Source organism: Ruditapes philippinarum, unplaced genomic scaffold (assembly GCF_026571515.1).
Source record: "Ruditapes philippinarum isolate M1 unplaced genomic scaffold, ASM2657151v2 ctg868_1_1_1_1, whole genome shotgun sequence".
NCBI classification, from domain to species: Eukaryota; Metazoa; Mollusca; class Bivalvia; order Venerida; family Veneridae; genus Ruditapes; species Ruditapes philippinarum.
In genome coordinates, this window is record NW_026852866.1 from 177,674 (window position 1) to 196,893 (window position 19,220).

At 34.5% G+C, this 19,220-nt stretch overlaps 1 protein-coding gene across 4 annotated transcripts in view; it reads left to right on the top strand.

Moving 5' to 3' along the window:
* Positions 1 to 6,649: 6,649 nt before the first annotated feature.
* The window catches only part of LOC132726781 (protein turtle homolog B-like), a 38,521-nt gene continuing 25,950 nt past the window's right edge, over positions 6,650 to 19,220 (top strand). For 3 of the 4 annotated variants that reach the window (XM_060712145.1, XM_060712160.1, XM_060712167.1), the window contains exons 1-2: positions 6,651 to 7,055; positions 18,685 to 18,945. In XM_060712145.1, coding sequence (XP_060568128.1) covers positions 6,995 to 7,055; positions 18,685 to 18,945 — 322 coding nt within the window. In that variant the 5' untranslated portion in view covers positions 6,651 to 6,994. Of the gene's footprint in view, positions 7,056 to 18,684; positions 18,946 to 19,220 lie in introns of all 4 variants that reach the window. The other variant, XM_060712154.1, reaches the window with a different exon arrangement.

The window sequence follows — 19,220 nt, forward strand, 5'->3', positions numbered from 1 at the left end:
GGGTCAATGTTGACCCCGCCCCTTGGATCACTTAGTTGGTATAGTCTTGTATGAGCAAACATATTTAATCCTATTTTGTGAAACTATAATGCAAAGAGCTAAGATATAATCATGTAGTATTACAAAACTGATATAAATCATGCCCCAAGGGTTAGATATTGGCCCGCCCCGGGGTTACTTGATTTATGTACACTTAAATAGGAAAACACTTGTAAGACTTTTGTGTGTGTCCGGAGCTTAGATATTTTGGTATGTACCATCAAATGTAGATTTCTACAAAAGTTATATCTATCATGACCCTCAGGTCAAATTTTGCCATGACCCCGGGAGTCATTTGCTTTATGTAGACTAAGGTATAGGAAAACACATGTTTATCTTTTTGTGAATAAATACTACGCTCTCTATATCTGACATTGCCTAATAGACCTCAATAAATGTTCTATGAATTATGCACTTAAGGTAAAAATGCCTCCACCTTGGAGGTTATTTAGTATCATAAGGATAATTAAAAGACAAGTTTCTTGAATCGGTCTCTACTCTAGTTAAAAAAATATGTTTAATTACTCAAACAAATTTCCATTCGGTCGTATATTTGACTAGCCTTTGCGATGCTCTTGTTTTATCAACCGTCATTCTGAATAAGTTCCTGTTCTAAATTTGCTCTATTAATAAATTGTGTTTGACGGCCTATCAATGAATACAATAAAGTCATATTATCGAGACACTTAAATATGCCAGTGAGTAATACACTGGTTGAAACTGAATGAAATATACAATTATGCATTAAAAAAGTCTTAGGAAAATAATACAACGCACAAAATACAAAAAATGTATTTGACGTCGTAAATTAAAGTTATTTAGCCTCAATTTTGACAATGTCTGATTAATGTTGATGTAAACAATAAAGATAGAAAACGTCGTAAGATAACAGAATATGTTTTTTTTTATTTCAGTGACTATATTGCACTTCAATGTAAGTTTTAATTCTATATTTTCACTGACACTTCTCTATGAGATATAGTCCATAGTCAGTGCAAACAAACTAATATCTCCTAAATGAACGACATTAGTTAGCATGTATATACATTTCATGTGTATATTGATGTAAACTTTAAAAGAACGGAAATATCCATTAAGTAGTGATATCCCTGACAATATATAACTAACACAAGTAGCTTATTTTCTGTATCATTAACGATCATATATTATCATTATATATACTTAACGGCTTTGGTTTTAAAACTATTGTGCATCATAAAGTCACCCGTCGTTACAGGCCAGTGACGTAGCTTCCTGTAGGGGTTGTAGGCACGTGCCTATCCTATTTTCTCAGAAATGAAAAAAAAATAAAAAAATAAATAAATAAATAAAATAAAAAAATAAATACATGTAAATATTAAAAAAAAAGTAATAATAAATGCAATACAACTTGAAAGGTAAGGGCGATAGAAGTGAAGGTTGCAGAATTTAAATCAATCATATCAATACAATATTTGAAAAACAATCTGTTATTGATTTTTTTCTTATTTTATAACAATAGCTTGGCCTTTACATGATTTAGTTCTGTTACGGACCGCAGCGTTAAAAAACTCAGTGACGGATAAAGTTGTTGACCACATGTGCATTTAATTCATAATATAGATATTGCAAATACACGAAAATAAGCGCAAAACAACAACAACAACAACAACAAAAAACAATCAAAGCACAGAAGGCGCTGAATTTGTTTGGGTCTCAGAATGTAAGAAAGGTACAGGTTGTGAGATTATATTTATAGTGCCACCAATGCTTTCCATCGTTTTAATTGTAGTAAATTGGCTATAAGACTAATTGCAACACTGATATTCAATCCAATGTTTATTTGACTTAAACCATTTGAAAAAGAAATGAGTTGCCTTTACTGGGATTTGAATTCCAGACCTCTCGCTTCCTAAGCGAGCGCGAAAACCCTTCAGCCACGGTGAATTTATATGTGAACGGCCTGAAGAAAACGATAAAGGGCTGCAAGTTCTGTGGTATTTTCTGATTGCAATCTAAATCGTACTGTATATCTGTATGTATTTTCCTGTACAAGTTTATTTTTATGTATTATAATTCATTTTGCAAGGCACCAGAGTTTGATACATACGGAATTCTGCATAACTAGAGTTGCATCAAAAAATCATTTATGTTCATTTTTTACGACAACCACACTTTATTCTTGCATATCATGGATACTTCATTAACAAAGACACTTTAAAAGGAATTTAAAAAAAAGGTTTCCTCGACTGGGATTTGAACTCCAGACCTCTCACTCACTAAGCGAGGGCGTTACCCCTGCACCACGGAGAAGTTATACAAACATCGTCTGAATATCATCAAGTCATTCTAAATTTAGAACTTCCTTTGCATTTCGGGTTGCATTTCGGGTTTGTAATTCCTTTTTTATTTCGAGGTATTTTGTTCAGGATAAACCTGTTGTTCAAAATTGAAGTAAATAATTTAGCGAAAATCTTCTCGCCCAAACAGTCCGTCATGTAGAATCTATATATTCCACTACTTTGTGTAGTATTCGGTAATCGACATCGCTAAAAATATAGTATTTTCATTGATAAAATCATATTCATCCGCGTAATTTGTGATTGTGCATTTATTGACAATTCTATAAGCCAACGCTATTTTTAAACTTTGAATGCGTTGTAATTTGTTGGATACTTGTAACAAAATAAAAATATTTCTTTCTTTTAAATCGCTAGTTTTAAGCTGTTTTGAGAACTACTTGTTGTTAGGTTTGTCGTAAACTTCTGTGTCAGAGATTGAATTTCCGCTTTGTATTTACTTATTTTCGATCAGAAAATACAATAAAACAATATTAGAAATCTTCGACCATTCGGGAATTATTTTGCTTGAAAATTAATGTGCCTGTCTTTGACCATCTTTACGCAGTGATCTCCCCTGATTTTTTCGGCGTTAGTGTACATATAAAGGGAAGTAACCGCTTTAAAAAAGTGGACTACTTTCGGCATTTGCAATTAACAGCATTAGACTCTGAAATTTCGCTTCCATTATTTGTTTGGTCTGACGACCAAAACAAATAAAAACGACAAAGTGGCGATTTTGTCGTATTATCGTTTTTTCGCCTTGCGCCCAATGGAGCGAAATACGAGACAGTGATCACTTTGTCGTATTTTCGTTTGGCGCTCCGCGGATCGAAAAATTCGACATTGCACAAATAAGACATAAGACATAAATGTGAAAGGTTATACCATATAAACAATAAAAGGATAATTTCATTCATGTACTATGGGTGCATAATATTTTATTAGAGCCAATAAATATTTTATCTTAAGTTGATACTTGACTTTCAAACCGATTGTCCTGTGTGGCTAGGTGTTGAGGCGCTGCGTTTAGTGACTTTCGCTGTCCCTTGCGATAAAACAGTTATCGGCCTCGCCATTTTTTAGCAGAAACATCCCTTGATGTCGCCTCAGCCAGTGTTATATCCTCGTAACTTACTCGTTTCATGTACTATAACTATTACGTAATTAATGAGAAATCGACATGGATTGTTCTGATCTATCTTCTTTCGACTTTGGAGTCAAACGGCTAGCCATTGGTAAACATTGGGAGCTTCGATGCCTAAATGGACGTGCTACATTCTGATTGGACGAGAGCATTAGTGATACTTAGATGCGCAGTGATTTGCATGTGCAAAAGGCGAGGTTTTCAATATATAGCCCGTCCGGGGTTCTTCGGGGGCTTTCTGGACCACACAACTTTGAGTTGGTTACTTGACTGTAGAACATTTTATTAAGTTATTCTTTACTCTAAGATTATCTTTCTATTATAATTCCATTACACTTTCTACAGTCTTATAGCGAGCTCGACGAGCTGGCCCGAAGGGCCTGCTCGCAAAGCGAGCTTGACGGTAACGCGAGTACCTGCTAAGTGATGGTTTTGAAAACTTTCGTCCGAAGTACCGAATTGGACACATCGCAACTTTTCGAATTTAAAGATTGCGATAAAAACTGAGGAAAGTACATCAAGCTCGCTTTGAGGCTTTGCCTTTTTCATATTAGTAATACGGCAGTAGTCTATGTACATATATTAAAAGCAGACTCATGGCTTGATCGGATGTAACTAAATTTTACTTTTACTAACACAGTAATCATATTTATAGCGAGCTCGACAAGCTGGCCCGAAGGGCCTGCTCGCAAAGCGAGCTTTAAACGGTAACGCGAGTACGTGCTAAGTGATGGTTTTGAAAACTTTCGTCCAAAGTATCGAATTGGACACATCGCAACCTTTCGAATTTAAAGATAACGGTAAAAACTGAGGAATTCTGACTGAAAACGGATGTGTAGACTGGTCACCCGCGCACGTCTATGTGAATCATAATTGGACAGGGAACCAGAATAACGGAAGCTGTGTATAAAAAATGAAAATCGAAGGCGCCATTTTGTTTGAAATCTGATAAATAAAAACAATTTTTTGTCGAATTTTGGTGTGAAAACTATCTAGCATGAAAGAAAATGGTCTAACTAAGAACATGAATCCGAGCACCAATATCTTTTATTCAGTCGTTAACGCTGTACAGACGTTTAAAGTATTGTTTACGTGATGTCACAATGTAGCGCCAAATAGCACGTGCAAAACAAACAAATCAAGTACGCTATTTTAATGTCGCAAACGTTTAAGTTTTACATTAATTTTTTATTTCACTTTAAATAATCTTTATTTCGCTTGAAAAATTAAAGAGTGAAATAAAATAAACAAAGTTTTATCAACGTTTTCAAAACTCGTTATTCATTTCACGACAGGGACGGAGCCATATTTAACACAGTACGTGTGACGTCACACGCACTCGTCACTGCATTTGAGATTTTTTCATACTATTTCACGTAAAAAGTACATCGAGCTCGCTTTGAGGCTTTGCCTTTTTCATATTAAGTTATTTCATTGATTGTATTTGATTTCACGCAAATTCTACAGATTTAAGAAATTAAATAATATCAAATCTTAATCATTAAAGATTAAACTTTTTTATTTTACATTTCGAAAGGAATAAACCTGCACTATATAATTTGACTGGATTGTAAATATTTAAGAATTTAATGACTGACTAGAACCCTTTATGAATTACTAACGTGATCGCACGCCATAAATTACGTCACGTAGGCCTATTAGCATACGAAATCAGATTTTTTTTTGTTCACAGCGGTCAATAATGTTTTATTAGTTATTGTAACACGACCCGCATTTTTCCATATTGAACATAGAAGAACCGAAAGTGTGTGTTATCTAAGAAATAATATATCCAAAACAGTGATTTTATCGCTCAATAACATCATTGTTTGGAGTTCGGATGCGAGGAATTATATCACGAGGGCGTAGCCCGAGTGATATAATGATGCGCATCCGAACGACAAACAGTGATGTTATCAAGCGATAAAATCACTGCTTTGGATATATTATTTCGATTCTAACACGACATGAACAAATAAATGTTGCGGTACATGATAGCTAAGCAAAATTCCGTCTGATTTGTTTCCGAACTTACTTTCAGCACGTCGGATTTTTAGTGGTTACGTCACGTGTATAATGATTACGTCACATGTCTAAATATAGAACGTCAAACTGTGCATCTGTTGCATAATAACACACACTTTCTGTTCTTCTATGTTCAATAGGGAAAAATGCGGGTCGTGTTAGAATATGCTATAAAGTCACTATTTGACGTTCTATATTTAGATATGTGACGTAATCATTATACACGTGACGTAACCACTAAAAATGTGACGCGCTGAAAATAAGTACGGAAACAAATCAGGCGCAATTTTACTTAATATCTCGTATGGCAGCATTTATTTGTTGATGTTGTGTTAGAATCGAAATAATATATCCAAATCGTTGATTTTATCGCTTGATAATCGTTCGGATGCGCATCATTATATCACTCGGGCTACGCCCTCGTGATATAATTCGTCGCATCCGAACTCCAAACAGTGATATTATTGAGCGATAAAATCACTGTTTGGGATATATTATTTCTTAAATTTACCCTGAAATATACATCTATACGCGAACAGTGTTTAATCACAAAAATGAATGACTCTACAGTGTGTTGTATTTTAAAGTCATTCACATAACCATCGTTTACTGTAAAACTTCAAAAACATGCTCTTTATAACTCAATGCAAGAAGAAGACACTGTCATTTATTTTTTTTGTAAATGGTGACACGTTCATGTAGAGTGAGGGATATTCCTACATCATCACCGGAAGTAGTGTTTTCATTGCAATCGTCGTGCATCAAATTCTATTTACATGAAAAACCAACTGTATTATTGACAGGCCTACCATCATATATATTTTATAAGCATATAAAATAATTTATAACATTGCTGTAACTTTTCTTTCACCGATATGTTTATTTGGTCATTACCATTAGCCAACCAGAGAGCCCATTTTAATCACATGACTTTTCTATTACAGAGCGATAGAAAAACATAATATACATGTATGTATGACGTACAACAAAAAACCAACCATCCAACAAACTAAACAACCGATTAAACAATCAGATATGCACGTATGAACACACACACTCAAAATAAACCCCAACAATAATAACGAGAACAAGTATGAAATTTGAAAATATATATAATATCACGTTCAGATACGCGGATGTGATGCATGAGATGTTAATCAGATGAAATTATTTCGAGTACCGATACTTAAAATTAATAATATTGTTTCTTTTGTGAAGAGAATATTTGCACGAACATTTCAGATCTGTTTTTTTTATATGCAAATTTTAAGATTCAAGTTTTAAGATTGACTGTTTATATTTTAACACTTTGCTGTTGACTGTTGATTTATTTCAGCTATAATTATGGAGGCAAATAAGGAGTTGTACTTCCTGGTCGAATAATGTGTTTCGGGAGATTAGGAAGCCTATCTTAAGTTCACTGATTTATCTATCCAGTGTATCCATCTCGCCTGTACCAGTTAAAATGTATATTTCGTGGACATTTATCTTTTGTATTGTTTTACATCATCGGAATTTTGCTACAGGTATGTAGAGAGTTATGAAAGTATGTGTGTATGTGTTTTCACATTTTTTTTTATAGAATGTTAGATGCTGGTTAAGTAGCGATCAATTTTAAAACATTTTTGATGAAATTATCAATATGTAAACAAAATAATATTTTGACTATCACACAAAATACTAATTCACTATAACTGTACTGCCCAAAAGCGACAGATGAAAAACATGGTTCATGTAATTGACCTATGAGCTTCTTTTTGGATATTATAAAAGTACACTAAATTAAAAAAAAAAGGTTTTGTGAAATAAAAATTAAATCATATCTGAGGCATTATGGGCATTTAAGTGACTTAAACATAGGAAATGATTTAACTCATTTAAAAGACATTCAATGCTCATCTTTAAAATAAAATAATTTTATTGCAAAAATGTATTGAAATATAGAAAATCTTACTAAATATGTTTAATTTGAATAAGATAATTCAAAAACTATTTTGGGAAGCTTGATTCCCTATAACTGGTCAAGTTAATTTTGTCTTTTCTTTAATAAATTTGCCAGTTGTTATAATGACACTGTATTCTTACTGTGATTACCCTTAGGTCAAATTGGGCCTGCCTCGGGGGTCACTAGCCTCATGTAGACCTCTAGAAAAGTTCAATGAATCATGGCTTAGGGAAAAACTAAAATGTATCCACCTTTGGGGTGGGGGGATGGTTGGGTCATAGAGTATCACAAGGATAATTAAGATAAACATTTTCAGATTAGTTTCTTGATGGAGTCTTCACCCTTATTGAAAGATTTTTTTGATTATTCAGACATGTAAAAGGCGTATATCTTCCCCTTGCTCCACATGTAGTTTATGTTTGTATTTGTTTAGTAGAGTGCCATTCCTATAAATCGTTGGTTTAAGAAGAGCCTGTAGACAAATGTCGCCAATTTTTCTATATTCTTGATGTCATGTTTTTTTCTTGTACTATGTATTATGTCGATTTATAAAGATTTAAATTTTATCTTATGTCCATTTAAGCCATTTAACGTCTTCCTGTTTCTTCTGTTTGACACTTGAAGTATGTGAAACTGTATTTACGTTAGAGTAAATGTCTTAAATGAAATCTTTTGTAAATACTAGGAGTGGCATAGAAAGTTAAAATCTTTGTAAAAGATTTATAGCCTAGCGACAAACTTTTCAAGAAGTTTAAATGTCAAAAGCGCTATATACAGAAAAAATAGAGCATCTTACATAATAATACTTTAAATGATTATCATATTCTAAAATATGAAATTATTTTTGAAAAAAAAAAAAAAAAAAAAAAAAAAAAAAAAAAAAAAAAAAAAAAAAAAAATCGTGATTATGGAAAGTTAATATTCCCTGCAAAATTTATGTTATGAACTTGTCCTGCTGCAAATTTGGAACACTCTAAAGCTAATATTTGTTTTGTTACCCCAGGGGTTTTATGTTTATGAAATGACAATGCACGTCAGGCTCGCGTGGAAAAAACAAGCACACATATCAGAGACATAGATAACAGAGACATAGATAACTGTTATCTATGTCTCTGAATATATCTATAAATTAAACAGAAAACCATAGTTTGTTTTTCTGATAAACACTAGATTTTTTTTCAAAAATCTTAAACTTAAAACAACAAAACAAATTACTGCCATTATCATACGATTTATTGTTATGATTTTTGTCACACAACTATATTAGAATTTGTGTACAGGGTATTCACTTCCTCTTCCCGTTTTATTCGTTAGCTTGATCAAACATTTGTTTGTTTGGGTTTTACGTCACACCGACACAGTAAAGATCATTTGGTGACGTTCCAGCTTTAACCACTCGGGCACGGACGCCCCTCGAACATTTGTCACATGTTATGAATCTGGCCAGTATGCACGCGGCGGATATAACTGTTTCAATAAGTTTAGCGGCTGATACTTTGCGCGCAAAATGTAAAAAGTTAAGATATAATGCTTAAAATAGAAAGAAAGAAAAAGTCACGTGACAAAATCAAATAACAAAAACTTTGAAAGAGTTGTAACACCGCACTTTGGGGTCAAACGCTGTTTGGGGTCCGACCTCAAAGTGCGTTACGTACTTAGAGGTCCAACCCTAGCTCTGCCGGCACAAACCGGGGATGATCCGGGGCATGATATAGCCGCTAGGGCTACGGTAGAGCCCCGGTGAATGCTGGCAGAGCCACGGTGAAGGCCGGCAGAGCCCCTTTGAATGCCGACAGAGCCCCGGATGATGCCGGCAGAGCCCCGGAAGATGACGATGGAGCTACGGTTGATCCCGGTAGAGCCCAGGCAAAGCTCGGTTCATTTCAAAAGTATCACGACAACTTGCGATGATTTTACTTGTTTGTATTAAACCCTTCCAATTTCCCTTTTATCCAGTCTTGCATAAGGATTTTTTTGAAAATCATCATGAATTACTGTTCTGGAAAAATAGATACAATATTAAATAAAAATTATGTATCAATGTTATCATTTTCGCGCGTTTTCAATCCACCGGGGTTCTAACGGGACTCTGCCTTGATCGTCCTGGGCCCTGCCGGGAGTAAGTGAGACCGCAGCTTTAACTTCAGTTAAGGATCGAAGTAGGCTGGCTAACAATAGCAGACGATTGATTACTTAGTATTTTAATTTGTTATGTCTAATGGTTACAATTTATTATAATTATATTTTATATTCAATTATTTGTCTCATAGCATATTGGCCTTAAAGTAATTAGATATATAAATATGTATGATACATGTATGTATTGTCACATATATTTTCATTTAATTAAAATCAGTTCCTTATATGATAGGATTTGTTATGGACCTATTATCAATCTGGATTTACCCTATTTCTAGTTATATAAAAGGCTGGTAACCTTTCTGAATTAATAAATATAGTTTTTTCTATGTTGAATGTTGTAGAAAAGACTTGCATTGAAAACAATTCAGGATGTGTCAGTCTGTCATTACTGGAAAAAATGAAACACTTAAGATGGCTTTGTAGGAGCACATTTGTCTCGGAGCACATTTGTCTCACGAGATGTGACCCATGTGCTCGTCAACATTCATATTTTCGAAAAATGGGAAATGAGACAGATGTGTTCGACACACAATAGAAAGGACACTCAAAACACATTTGTCTCACATTCTTCTATAAAATTCTAAAATGGTAATAATTATGCCCGTCCGTCTCCTGGCAACCAGTCATTGTTCTGTGTTGTCTGTATTTATAATACCGTTTTAAGATCACTTCCGGTCAATCAGAAACTTCCTACCTCTGCATAGGAGTCCCATATTAACTTAAAGGATGTCCCTGTTCTGCGTGTCAATGAAAGTTTTTACCAGTGCAGTATCCAGAACCCAAACACATATGCAGAAAGAATTTTATCGTTATCAATTGTGACACGTTTCTTTCCGATGCTCAAAGTTTTATAGATGATTTAGGTATTATTCTAAGCAAAAAGAAGGTAGTATCTACGGTGGCATAAAAGGGACTTAGGATGTTCTTATTTATTATGTGCGCACGCGAAAGCTTTTACGTGGCCACTCGATACTTTTACGTGCGAACGCGATAATTATTACGTTCGAAAGGATAGTTATTTCGTGCGCACGCGATAACTATTACGTGCGCACGCGGATAGGTATTCTGCATTTGGACCTGGACGGGCTTCCTCGCATGAATAGCTCCGAATGAGTGTCAAACCTACAGCGGTTAGGGGCAAGTAGTTTTTTTGAAATCACCAGGCCACGGAGACCCCTAAATGATCTAAGGCAGAAAATGAGATGACCATCCCACACGTTTTTTGTTTTCATCAGAAACATATAAAAAAATCACCATTTTCAGTTCAGATCCGCCATTGAAAAGCACTTACAACGTGCATGAGTTCTTAAAAGAATCCGTTAATGCCAAAATTATGGAATATCGGACATCGCAGAATCGGGCGAGACGCGACATTCCGACGAGACCAGAAGCGAGGCACGATACTGTTACACGAGATCTCGCAATGTCGAAGTATCCTGTACCACGAAATTTCACGGCTCGCTTCATGTTTTGCCGGAATGTCGCTTTTCTTGTCTCTCGCGCATCGCTTCGTGCATGTGCTTCTCAAATGCCTGACTATGACAAAGGAACTAGCGCGGGAGCCATCTGGGCTTGTCGCCTAATGGCGGACAGGATATTGACACTTTTTTCTACACTGCATGGCTATAGACACGTCAAGCTATTTTCTGTTTAAATTTCATCATGGAAAGGTTTTTGACATTTCGGTAGAAAAAATGCGAGCAAAGGTTGTCATTAAGTGAATTTCAATTTTAGTTATGGTGGTTCTTCTTTCACGTCACAGCAGTGTAATTCTTAAGTGATTTTACAGTAACAAATATGACGCTAGAAATTTTTCTTTCATCATTTTATATCAGTTTTATCATAACTCTTTAAAATGAGATAAGGATTTGTTTTATATAGAATATAAAGGGAATACTATTTAGTGGTATATTTCGCGTCGACGTACGATATGCGAAGCGAGACGTGAGATTCAGGCGAGATGCGAAACGAGTCGCGATATTGTATCGTTCAAATATCGCCCGATTACGGTGATCCGTAACATTTTGTCTCCCTAAAACCGATATGCACGATGGTACAATGGTGATTTCAAGCGCGAAGGTACGATGATGAAAATACGACGGCATGATGATGAAACAATGATGGCAAGATGCTGAAATCACAATGATGCGATGACACGATGTTGAAAATATTATCGTGTTTTCAACATAATGCCAGTGCAGTTTCATCATTGTATCATCGCATTTTCACCGTCGTGCTATCACGTTTTCATCATCGTGCCATCGCTGTTTGACCATCGTACAATCGTTGTTTCAAGTTTGTATCATCGTGTTTTCACCATCGTACCATCGCATTTTCACCATCGTACCATCGCGTTTTCATCATTTTGCCATTGTGTCATCGCTTTTTTTACCATTGTACCATCGTGAACAGGATTCCGTATGTTTCAGTGCTCGCCTTCAGATTTAGCCAATCAAATTTCTTGAATTAGAGATATTATAATTGATAGTTTCACTGTAGTTTTTAGGTTTAAGATTTCATAATAAAAACATTTGCAAACCTATTGTTGGTTACATTTGACATAAGGTAAAACGGCGAACCTCGAAAAAAAAAATCTGAATGAGAAAAATGTGCTTTCTTGTCCCTTAAAAATCATGAGACAAATGTGCTTTCTGGTCCCTTAAAAAACTTGATCGGAGCACGTTTGTCACACAAATGAGTTTTTTGGTGTAGACATTTGAGGTCCCAATTGTCTCACGTGGGACAAATGCGACCGCGTCGGTCTTACGTAAGACAAATGTGCTTCGAGACAAATGTGCTCCTACATGGCTTCTAAAACGGATACCATATCATAAGTGTATATTTGGATGAAATTCACGTCCAATAATGGCAGGAATTATTTTCAATTACATATATTTACAAATATTTTATAATTTTCGGAAAACGACAGCTCGTCTCAATTAAAAATGGCAGCGGTCTTGGTGGTACATCAAACAGATACGTTTTTCAAAATCAATCTGAAAAATACCACAAAAAACATGTAAGTTTAGTTTGATTCAGTAGAAATCATGAGGGTTTTCGAGATGAAAATCAAAATTTACTGTACGGAACTAACTGATGTGAAAAAGGCTTGATGTAACCGTCCCGCAACTTTATTCAATTTGTCTGACTTACTTGTTACAGTCACTTAGACAGAAAATAAAATGCAGTTAGGTGACATTATTTGCATTTTATTACGTCCCATCATATTTAATATGGGGTTCAATATGGCAACAAAAGTTATCTAGTAAATGGATGACAGAACAGGATGTTTTTCGAATGTGTAGGAATACATTCACAGATTAAGTACTATAATTGTTTGTTATATGGCCGCAAATTTTTGATATTTCAAGTGGTAAAATTAATAAAACACTTACCACTTAAGCATCACTGACATACTTTTATTACTGCTACACCAGAAATTAAATGACACTTAGAAAGATTGATGTATATAAGTATCGACCATCATCTTGAACTCCACCTCAAATATTTCAATGTCGCAGATCGAAAATAAGTCAGTATTTAAGCAGAACTCATTTGACACCTTCAGAACACTGGTACCCAAAGTGCGTTAATATGTAGCATATCAACGCCCTTTGGGGTCAATTTCTCAATTTTCACCCCAAAATGCGTTTGACCACAAAGTACGCTGTGAAGTTTACCGCAGTTTGGGGTTGGACCCCAAAGTGCGTTTGACCCCAAAGTGCGATATTACAAAGAGCATTGTAGGAAACATTTGTCTCGGAGCACATGTGTCTTATGTAAGACCGGTTAGGTCGCATGTGTCCTACTTCAGACAAATGGGACCTCAAATGTCTACCAATAAATAGTCAATTGTGTGACAAATGTGCTCCGATCAAGTTTTTTTAAGGGACAAGAAAACACATTTGTCTCATGTTTTTAAGGGACAAGAAAGCACATTTGTCTCGTCATTTTTTATGAATTATTTGCAACATATTTTCCCAAGGCAGAAATGTTTTTGCCGTTTTACCTCATGTCAAATGTAATTATCAATAGGTTTGCTACTGCTTTTTTATGAAATCTTAAACATAAAACCTACAGTGGAACTATTAATTCTAATATCTCTAATTCAAGAAATTTGATTGGCTAAACCTGAATTTGATTGGCTAAACCTGACGGCGTACACTGAAACATACGGAATCACGTTCACGATGGTAAAATGGTGAAAGCGCGATGGTGCGATGATGAAAACACGATGGTCCGATGGTGAAAACACGATGATACGAACATGAAACAACGAATGTACGATGGTGAAACAACGATGGTGAAAACACGATGTCACGATGATGAAAATACGATGGTACGATGATGAAACTGCGATGGCATGATGATGAAAACGCAATATTATTTTCACCATTGTGTCATTGCATCAGCGTGATTTCATCATTCTGCTATCGTTGTTTCATAATCGTGCCATCGTGCTTTTATCATCGTACCATCGTATCATCACGCTTTCACCATTGTACCATCGTGCATAGCGGTTCAGGGAGACAAAATGTGTTACTTATGTCAAAACGGATCACCGAAATCGGGCGATATTTGAACGAAACAATATCGCGACTCGTTTCGAATCTCGCAGGAATCTCCCGTCTCGTTTTGCATCTCGTACGTCGACGCGAGACAAGAAAATCCTTCGAGGCCATATACCGCTAAATAGTATTCCCTTTATATTCTACATTTTTCAAAGAGCTACAAAACATAACTAGACCCATTTTAGAGAACAAAAACTTATCTCATTTTAAAAAGTTATGCTAAAACTGAAATAAAATGATGAGAAAAGTAGGGGTCATGTATCTTCTAAGAAAAATTTCAAGCGTCACATTTGTTACTGTAAAATCACTTAAAAAATCACACTGCTGTGACGTGGAAGAACCTACAATACTAAAATTGAAATTCACTGTATCGAATAAAACCTTTGCTCGCAATTTTTCTATTAAAATGTCAAAAGCATATCCATTAAACAGAAAACAAATTTAGACGTCTATGACCATGCAGAGTGAAAAATTTGTGTCGCCATTACGTGACAAGGCCAGATGACTCCCGCGCTGGTTTCCTTACCATAGTCTTTGAGAAGCAAAGACACGCAGCAATGCGCGATATTTTTTACCGAGAGACACGAAAAGAGAAATTCCGGCAAAACATGAAGCAAGGCACGATATTCTACCGTGAAATATCGTGGGACGGGATGCTTTGACATTGCGAGATCTCGTGTTACAATATCGTGCCTCCCTTTGCGTCTCGTCGGAAGTTCGCTATTCTCCCGATTCTGGGAGGCCCGATATTCCATAATTATGGCATTACCCGGATTCTTTTAGGAACTCATGCTCGTTGTTAGTGTTTTCAATGGCGAATCTGAAAGCAGCAATTTGCGGTAAATGGTGATATTTCTTATATATATTTCTAATGAAAACAAAAAAAAAACGTTTGGGGCGGTCTTCTCATTTTCTTCCTTATATCATTCAGGGGCCTCCGTTGTGATTGTGATTTCAAAAAAAACAACATTTGTTCGTTACCGCTTAGGTCCATCACTAACTCGGTGCGTCGAACTGTTCATGCGAGGAATCCCTCCAGGGTCCAAATGCGGAATACCTATCCGCGTGCGCACGTTATAACTATCCCCTAAAAACGTAAAAGCTATCGCGTGCACACGTAATTGTATCGCGTGTACATGTAAAAATGTAACCCTACCCAACCAATTTTAAACACTTATTTGACCATTTCCCTATATAATAAGCCTTATTCAAAATATCCCTAAAAATACCACAATGAAGGGATGTTTTCAAAGTTTGGCTAATTTTTTTTAAAAGTATATTGTTTGATCATTCGAAATATAAAATACTTTAACCGTATAGGTTTTATTTTATTAAACTTGAAAATATTTATATTTATATTATATTTGCTATTAAATTTTGCATTAATTAGCAAATAAATACCTGTAATAATTATATAATTAGAATCAAACACTTTTTTCTTCCATAAGGGATCTGAGAGAAACATAAATAATGTTAAAAAGAAAAAAAGAAAGAAAAATAAAATTGCCTCTTCTGGGGTTTGAATCCACGCCCCTCAATTTCAATGTAGTTGACAAGTGATTCTAGCCTATTTGAATACTCTTCAAAGTGGAGGCAATGCATTAGCAATGGTCTAACTTAAATCATTTGCCGGAATGAAACGCGTCACAATTGACAACGATAAGAATGGACTCGCTGCATATGTGTTCTGCACTGGTAGAAATTTTCATTGTGACATGCAGAACAGGGGTATTCCTTTAGTTAATATATGACACCTATGCAGAGGCAGGAAGTTTTTGACTAACCGGAAATGACCTAAAACTGCATTATAAATACAGAAAACACAGAACAATGGCTGGAAGCCTGTATACGGACGGGCATAATTATTTACTTTTTTAGAATTTTATGGAAGAATGTGAGACAAATGTGCTTCGAGTGTCCTTTCTATTGCGGGTCGAAAAAATCTGTGTCTCGCAAATATGAATGTTTACGAGCACATCAGTCACACCTCGTGAAACAAATGTGCTCCGAGACAAATGTGCTCCTACAGAGCACAGTTAATTCAGTGAGATTTTTAATTTATTTTAAACAAACAATTATTTTTAACCTTTATTAAATGCATTGCACGAACGTCTTCATATTCAGATATCGTTATGTGCAGGTTTCAGGTTTTATTTATATTTCTCGAAATCAACAGAAAACAACTAGTAAGATCTTATTCACCTATAACGGATTTATTTCAGAAACATGTGCATGGTTAAAATTGTTTTTTAATTATGAAAGTTAAAGGAACAATATGTCCCAGAAACAAATATACTTCTACAGACATGAATTTCATAATTTTTAAATAGATAATATTAGATACTTGTAACATAAAGAAAGTAGCGATAAATGTGAAATAATTTGTCATAAAAGTAGCAAAAGTAGTATTTTGACTTCCAAAGAAAATATTGATTTACTATAATTGTTCTTATTGCCAACAAACAACATATGAAAAAGATGCTTCAGGTAATTTACCAATGAGTAACTTATTGGATACTATAAAAGCACACCAACATTTAAAGCTTTTGTGGAATAAAATAAAATCGTTTTCGAGACATAACTGGCCTTATGGTCTCTAAAACAGTATGGTCACGTTGTTTCTTTTTTCTTGTAAACGCAAGATATTTAAATGTGTTGATAAGTTTACACTTTTCTTTCACTTTGAGGAAAGTCTAAGTTTAGGTAAACAAGAAAAGGAAGTAAAAATTTGGACAATATTTTAAATCAATACTTAAAAGTGTCTGCGTACTTAAATGAATACAATGTACCGTTAAGATGAAATAGTTATGACCGGTAGTAACACATTTCCTAACACTTATCATGTCATGTTTCTTACATTTATGTCCGGCTGTTGTACTTCAACATACCAAATCTCCTCAATTCCTGATATTTCAAAACATCAAACAATAATGCTTTATCATAGATGAAACACACAACAAATTTACAGCAATGGGACACAAAGCGATCTTATCAAAAATTTGTTTAACAGGTCTTCCGGCACGTTTTATTTTTGAAATGGCAATGCCTTAAAAAAAATTTGTCTAACGTAAAAATTTAGAAATCGGCGCCCTATATTCACACCCTAAACTAGGACCTGAGTTGATCACACAAGATTTAAAAGCAGACGATAAACATTTTACCACATTTATGATTGTAATGCATTATTTATTAATCGGCAATATTGACTTGAGATGTTTGAATATTCAATGACATTTTGTCGGTAATTATTGGATTCCGAAGTAAGCCATACGGATGTTAACGCGTGGTACAGCGGTTATAGATAACTTAATTACACTTGCCGTACTCTCCTCGGTGACAAGATGCAAGGCTTTTCAAATTAAAGATTGTAATAGATTCGAATCAAATAATTTTTTATTATGTTTATTTGTATGATTTATTATTATATTTTGGAAAACTTCAAACTTTGTTTCATGCCCGCGAGTCACGCATTGTACGACTTTACATACTAAATTAATGAAATAACAAAAATTATGTAGATCTATTTATCAATATTAAAAAATGGAAAAAAAATGATAGAAATGAAACAATTCATCAACGCATGTTTCATTTAAACGCATGTTTCATTTAATTGACATAAATAAAAAATTAGTTTATGAAAACTGCAAAAAAAACTGCAAAAAAAATATTCAAGATTCGAACTTGTAAGTACGTGGTTTTTTACCACTAAGCCATCGAGCAATATTTATTGATTAATGTATCAAGATCTATACTATCATTAAAATCCTACTGGTTTTGGATAACCACCAAACCCGGATTGTCTCGAAAATGCCTGATTTAGTTTTATCTCTTTGTTCAGTGGTTATCAATATATCAGTCACTTTTTAATCAACAATAAAATAATGTATATTTCTTCGATACATAAGTAATTAAATTTATTTTAATTTATGTAAAAATTAATATTTAAATGTCTATTTCAAGAACGTTGACGTTGAAAATTTGGATTTCCAGAGTGATTATACCTGACCTCTTTTACTAGCTATAATCATTTGCAGAGAAAACAACAGAATATCCGAAACATTAGCATTTGTTGCTGAAATATTGTATATCATATATAAAATAAAAATAGAAAACACCAAAGCTTCTATCTGAATTAAATCAGCATAATTACATATCTGTTCGGACACATGGTACTGTAGTGTGGACAATTTAGTTAATTGACAGGCCTCAGATATAAGTATCAACATAATCATAACTAAACAAACTAGTTCGTTAGTTATGAGAAGAACCTAGCTGTACTGTGTTAAATTTTCAGATCTCTAGCTTTAAAATTATAAAATCTGTTTGGAAAATGTTCAAAAAGTGTCCGGTTGATGGTCCCCAACCATTAGCGCTAATCATAATAAATTACGGAAACTAACGAAAAAACATCACGAAAATTAATCAGTCTCAGGTCAATGCTACCAAGCAATATATATGCTACTCTAGTAATTTGTTATGTTTATTTGTATCAAATAGGCATTGTGACGTCAGTAAGTATCAACGGAGATGACAGTGTAGTTGAAGGAAAGTCCATTACACTAAAATGTGTGGCTACGTGTAACAATAGCACGTGTACCTTCAAATGGAATGGACCTTATTTACCGTCCATCACCAGCCAGCCGAATCTTTTACTTGACAAAGTAAACAGAAACTACAGTAACAAAAGTTATACTTGCGTTGTGACTGATTCGGGAGATAATAACAGAAAAGAAGCCAAGACATCATTTGTTGTATTTTGTAAGTATAAAATACTTTAGTTTTGAAAGGAATATTTGTTAACATTAATTGCAAATCGTTCTTTATGCTGCAAGTCACATAACAGGGTAGTTGAACAAGGTGATGAACATTAAAAATGACCAGTTTCTAAACCATCTTAGCTGAAGTGATTTCGGTCCAACAGTTTCAAACTTTTTTTTCGCCAATAGAACATAAAAAACACATTTTTAATTTTTTCAATCCCCCCCAATCCAAAATGCACGTATCTAACTATTATTTCACTTATTTTTTAATTT